Genomic DNA, 6149 nt, shown 5'->3' with positions numbered 1-6149 from the left:
AAGAATGAAGCAGGGTAATGTAGCTCAGGAGTTAGGACGTTGGCATCTCAGCTAGATCCAGCTATTCAACAGATAATCATGGTGCATTTACTTTGTGCCATGCCCTGGAGAAACAAGCAGCGGTGTCCTGAAGCCGACCTGTAATGGCTCATGACAGCTGATTGTTAATTTTTCAGAAATTTTGCAAGCTGGTTGTCAAACAGCCAGTAAAAAAAAATTAAGTCACGTAAAGTTACAATTAAATAATATTTTTAAAACGTAATACAACTCATCACTTCCTAATTATTTTACTACATTTTGCCGGTATCTCTCTTCTTGAAGTTATTTATGTCGATTGTAGCGGTCGCCAAACTTTTTCTGTAAAGGGGCCAGAGAGTGAATATTTTAGGCTTTGCAGTCCGTGGGCTGAATCTGACCCCTTGCTGGTGTATTGTATCTCTGTGGTGGAAACTCTGCCGTGGGGTGCATGTCTTCCTAACTCCATGTCCAAGGACACATGTTGGTAGCTTGTATAACAATTGGCCATGGTTGTATTTGCACCAGGGAAATTGTCAAACTTTATAGATCAAGCTTCCCTTTTTTCAGCAGGCTGACTATTGAACACGACCCTAGATACAGTGGTGAGCAAAACCAGAATGAACCCTTCCCGCTTGGAGGGTACAGTGCAGTGCATTGGCGTTTGTGCACCATTTCATGGTGGGGTGGGGCAAGGAGAGAGAGCTGTGCAGAGGCTGGAGTGGATCTCCACTGGAGACCGCTGGTTGTTAAACAGCCAGTTAAAAAAAAGATTAAGTTATGTAAAGTTACAATTAAATGAATAATATTTTTAAAAAGGTAATACAACTCATAATTACCTAATTATTTTAGTACATTTTGCCGGTATCTCTCTTCCTGAAGTTATTTATGTCTATTGTAGGGGTTGTCAAACTTTTTCTGAAAAGGGGCCAGAGAGTGAATATTTTAGGCTTTCGAGTCCATGGGCTGAATCTGGTCCCTTGACTATAGTTGCTGACCCCCCATGACAATAGTTGCTGAGCTCCCATGAGGGCAGCATTTTGTGTGCAATGGATCTGTAGTACCCAACACCGGCCCTGGACCTCAAACAGGTGCTAATAAACAGATGTTTAATGGAATCAAATAAAAGAAAGAATAAATGAAGCAGGGTCATGTAGCTCAGGGGTTAGGACACTGACGTCCAAGCTAGATCCAGCCATTCAACAGATAATCATGATGCATTTACTTTGCCCACTTCATTCATTCTTTCTTCTGATTCCATTAAACACCTGTTTATTAGCACTGATAGGTGCTAATTGCCTCGGCTGGATCCTGATAGTTGCCTCAATAGTACCTACTTGAGGGCCAGGGACGGTGTTGGGTACTACAGATCCATAGCACATAAAATGTTGCCCTCATGGGAGCAGGGGGAACATCCACTTACAGGTGTGGCTGCTGGAAGGCGCCTCAGCTCAACCTCTCCTAGGCTGCCCCTCAGCTCCGTTGCTCTCCTCCCCAACAGGGACTTTGCCACCTCATCAAATTCCTTAATGGCAGCCGGGGTAGCGGGTGTGTCTTTCCCTTGTGAGTTAGCTACAGGGGACACCTCAGAGAACTTGAGTTGAGACTGTGCCCATGAATGCACTTTACCATTCAGTATGACATCCCAGCTCCCAGCACCGAGCTTGACTGAGGGAGTCCTCCACCAGTGTGGCCCGGGGTGACCCCACAGTGGGCTGTTGAACGAAAGTGGTAGTTCAGGTGAGGGCAGACGTCATCCTTTGGAACCTGGCTCAAACCAGGACACACCGCTAGCAAAGAATGCAGAAAATGACAGGTTTGTCTGGTGAACTGGCCTTTGGTTAGTGAACGAGCCTGCGAGAACCCAAGGGGAGTGAAGGGTGCGTGAACCACCGTGCCCTTCCTGCTACTCCGTAAGCTTCTCAAGTTCAGTGTTGGAAAGGGAGACTCTTAGAGGCTCGGATCATTCTTTGGAGGGTCTGGAGTTCCAGGGCACTGAGCACAACTCGGGTACATGGTCCATCCACGGGAGCTCGACGGGCTTGTGTCTCCTATAATTTGGGGAGCTCCAGGGATGGTGCTCTGATGGAATCTGATGGCTGGATTCAGATTCCTTTCTAGGTTGGGAGCCTGGGTTAGTGGAAGGTGGAGGGGCTCTGCAATGAGTTAGCCAAGTCCCAGTCCAGGAGGCTGTGGACTCGACTGTCACACTGTCACAGACTGAGTACTAACGCCATCCCAGCTCATCCCCCGCAACTTACTGACCCGATCCTGTGGCTGGACCTTTGCTAATCACCAAGGAGTATGTTTTTGACAATCAATCACTGTGTATTTGCTGCACCCCAGCTTTGTCCAGGCACTGAGCTAGTGCTGTTGCCAGACAGGCGCTTCTGGCTTCTGCCCTCAGGAACTTTCTTTGCAGTGTCTTGGGGGCTCCATTTCACTGATTTGAAACTATATTCAAGAAATACTGCTATTTAAAGATGACATTGATTGAATTCAATACTTTCTTCCTGAATGCCTGCTCAGGACAACATTACACAGATAGACATTTGTAATGTCTTCCTAAATTCCCAGAGGAGTGGGAAGCACATGGAATTTGAGGTCGAACACAATCTGAGGTTCAAACCTCGGCTGGATCCTGATAGTTGTCTGACCCTGTCTGAGACTCAAGTTCCTCACTCTTAAGATGGGGATGGTAATAGTTCCTACCTCCTAGGCTGGTGGGGAGGAATAAATGAGAACAAATACGTAAGGCCTCCAGCATAGTATCTGGCGTTTGGGTACCAGTCGTTATTATCACGGTATGTCCTACTTAATGTTTACAAATCAACCACTGTACTGCGCTGCATTGAGGATGTCTGGAACGGTCTTGGAATATATCAGGGATTTGCATCCTGCTAAATCTGCTCCTTCTACTGGAGTTTTGTGCCCTGTATGGGTAGAGGCGTGTCCATGGATGTCCCCGAAGTGGACAGCGGCTGCTTTGCTTGCCACTGGGCCACTCCACCCAGTGACTTTGTGCTAGCCCTTGTTGCTTCCTTCTGTGGGGGGAGGTGGGCATGACAGTTTCCTCACCGGCCGCCTTGCCTCTAGGTTTCTCCGCTGCAATGCTCATCCGTGCCACGCTGCAGACTTTTGAAGAAGCCATGTACAAGTCACTCCTTTGCATGGCCCCTGTGGTGTCTCCCCACTGCTCTAGTTCCTGGGCTTGCATTTCAGGGCGCTGCTTGCTCACTGCCTACGTCTCTGCTCCACCTCCTCCAGGGACCTTGCACTCCATGGCAAGTGATTTCAGTTTCCTGAATAACTGAGCATCCTCCCATCTCTTTGCCCTGGTAGGAGCCATTTCCTCTTCCTGGAGCACCTATCCCCTTCTTTAGTTGATTCCTAAAGAACTCTTAGAGTACCCTGGTCCCCCACACTGCGTTAGACATCCCCCTTTCTGTTCCTGGAGCATCAAGCATAATGTCTGTTATTGTTCTGGACTCTGACCTCCATGTTTTGTGGCTGAGGATGAGGACAGCACCTATGTCATAGGGTGTGAGAAGAAAATGATGTGTGCGTACAAAATTCTTAGCACATAGGAAGTCTCTGGCCACTGTGGTTATTATAGTCATTACTATTAATACCCTAGTGCCTGGCCTGTGACCAGCATACAGCAGGAGCTCAATGAACAAATTTGAACAAAGGATCTAATCCCACCCCCTTAATGGACTGGGGGGTTTCTTGGCCGCAACCACCCCCCAACACCCACATATCTAAGGCTTGCCCCTTCATGCTTGGTGGTTTTCTCAAGGCTGTTCAAGCTCAAAACTTGAAGGAAATGGCAGCAAATTGTGGGGAGCTAATGAATTTCTAAATTTCTAATCTAATTGTGCCTTCCCCAGGAGGCATCTCCTGGGCAAGCTGGATGTGAGTCTTCTTTGGTGAGGGATGCAGCCTGGGACCTGCCTTTCACCCCCTGCCTGAAACCCTGGCCAGGCTCAGCGAGAGGGTCCTCTGGGGGGCACCTTCATGCTGCCTGTTTTGGGGAGAGGGGGTGTGAATAATTTCCACCAACGGCACAGATGCTGTGGATATTCCTCAGTGTTCACGGCACAGTTCAACACACGCTGCACACATTCATGTGTTCACTACAGAGGCACCTTCACTTAAAAAGGCAAAAATCTAGGGTTTTAACGTTATTAGCTGCAGGAGCACGTGGAGGTAAGAATACCTGGCTGAGGAGCTGAGCATTTGCTAGGTTGCCTTAGGTGCTGGCTGCCTGTGATGGCAGAAGGGGAGCTTTTCGCATCCAGGCTGCAGTTCCTGATGCCCCGGGTCACAAGAGAATTGAGTATGGTTCTCTCGTGGGCTGGTGCTGGGCCTGTGAACTCAGATAAAATGGCCAGGTGGGGTCCCAGGGAAGGTAAAGCAGGGGGAGCTACTGGGGTGCGCACAAGAGGGGTGGCTGTGTAGGTTGAGGTGGCTTTAATTGGGTTCCTAGAAGAGGCTCTGTCTCCAGGAGCAGAAGAAAGAAGGGGGATGGGGGGACCGTCCCTCTCCCCAGAAGGTTTGAGGACCCCCAAGGCCAAAGCCAGCAGACACCAAAGGCCAGGGTTCGAGGCCGGCCGGGTCCCGCAGTGAGAGACAGGGCAGGGTGGGCTCATCCTCCGGATCACCGTGGGGACACTTTCAGTCGGGGAGGCGTCCCCGTCCCACGGCCCCATCTGGCCAGCCAGCTGGGCAGCCTGGACCGCGGAGGGGGCGTCAGGGGTCGAGGGATCCAGTCCCCGTCCTTCCACCCAGCCCCCGGCCCTCGGGTACCCTTCTTTACCCGTCCGAGTCCGGCCCGGGGGCGGCGGGGGTGGGCGAGGCGCGGGCCCACTCGCTCGAGCAGTAGGGCTGGGCTCCAGCCCGGGCACCCGCGGGGGCGCGGCTGGTGTGACGTCACGCGCCCCGCCCCCGCGCCCCGCCCCCTCCCCACATTCCGGGCGGGGCGGGCCGGGGCCCTGCGGGGCTCGCCCGCCTCAGCCCCCTCCCCAGGGGCTGCCCCTCCCGTCGGGCCGCGCCTCCCCGCCGTGGGCTGCGACCCCGCCCGGACCGCGGACTCCGCCCGCGAGAGGCCAAAGCCGCCGCGGCCGCCGCCGTTGCCGCCATTGACGTCAGAGGGGCGGGCACATGACCCTGCGGGGACCAATCGCGCGGGCGCCCCGGGCTCCGCGAGCCCAGCGCGCGGCCCGCCCCGCCCGCGGCCACTCTCGCCCGGACGGCCGCGCGGACACACGCTCCGTACACACGAGCGCGGCGGCGCGGGGCCCCGAGACACGCCCGCCCCCACCCCGCCGCCCCCACCCCGGCGCCCGCCCTCCGCGCCTGGCCCCGGCCCGCCTTCGGCCTGCCCAGCCCCTCCCCGCCGCCCGCCGAGCCCGGTCAGCCGCCGCGAGCATGCACCCGACGAGCTAGGAGGAAGCCCGGAGCCCCGCAGGAAGCGCCGAGGCCGGCCCAGCTCGCCGCACGCGCCGCCCCCCGCGGGCAGCGCCCCCTCCCCTGCGGGCGCCCCCAGCCCCACACCCCCCCACCTTCCCGGGGGGTGGGGGGGTGCGGGCCGCCGTATCCGGGGGCCCCGCCGCCCCAGCAGCCCAGGACAGCCCCCTTTCCCCGCCCCCAGCCCCGTCCCCCGGCGCGGCCATGGATGTGACCAGTAGCTCGGGCGGCGGCGGCGACCCCCGGCAGATCGAGGAGACCAAGCCGCTGCTGGGGGGCGACGTGTCGGCCCCCGAGGGCACGAAGATGGGCGCCGTGCCCTGCCGCCGGGCTCTTCTGCTTTGCAACGGGATGAGGTACAAACTGCTGCAGGAGGGCGACATTCAGGTCTGTGTCATCCGGCACCCGCGGACCTTTCTCAGCAAGATCCTCACCTCGAAATTCCTGAGGCGCTGGGAGCCGCACCACCTAACGCTGGCCGACAACAGCCTGGCGTCCGCCACGGTGAGTGGCTCTGCGCGGCTGCACCCCCGCCTCCCCTCGGGGCCCGAGATGCGCCCTCCCTGGCTGCCCCCTGGTGCTGCACCTGGAGCCCAAGGGCCTGGGGGGAGGTGGGGGGTGCCGGGGGAACGGGGAGAACCAGGGCGTCTCGCTCCTGGCCTGCT

The 6149-nt window shown here is 56.0% G+C and overlaps 2 protein-coding genes across 2 annotated transcripts in view; one reads left to right on the top strand and one right to left on the bottom strand.

The window, feature by feature from the left end:
• Nucleotides 1-261: 261 nt before the first annotated feature.
• On the bottom strand, nucleotides 262-5690 carry LOC131383713 (collagen alpha-1(III) chain-like). Its single transcript, XM_058440266.1, has 5 exons — nucleotides 5572-5690; nucleotides 5102-5459; nucleotides 4235-5009; nucleotides 1645-1805; nucleotides 262-357 (listed from the first exon to the last, which is right to left on the bottom strand). Exons 1-4 carry the CDS (start codon nucleotides 5688-5690, stop codon nucleotides 1648-1650), a joined length of 1410 nt encoding a protein of 469 aa, XP_058296249.1. The 3' UTR covers nucleotides 262-357; nucleotides 1645-1647.
• CMIP (c-Maf inducing protein) overlaps nucleotides 5255-6149 on the top strand; it is a 267662-nt gene continuing 266767 nt past the window's right edge. The window contains exon 1 of the mRNA XM_032156342.2: nucleotides 5255-5988. Coding sequence (XP_032012233.1) covers nucleotides 5689-5988 — 300 coding nt within the window. The 5' untranslated portion in view covers nucleotides 5255-5688. The remainder of the gene's footprint in view (nucleotides 5989-6149) is intronic.

Source organism: Hylobates moloch, unplaced genomic scaffold (assembly GCF_009828535.3).
Source record: "Hylobates moloch isolate HMO894 unplaced genomic scaffold, HMol_V3 SCAFFOLD_6, whole genome shotgun sequence".
Classification (NCBI taxonomy): Eukaryota; Metazoa; Chordata; class Mammalia; order Primates; family Hylobatidae; genus Hylobates; species Hylobates moloch.
This window is presented reverse-complemented; position numbering and strand designations above follow the sequence as displayed.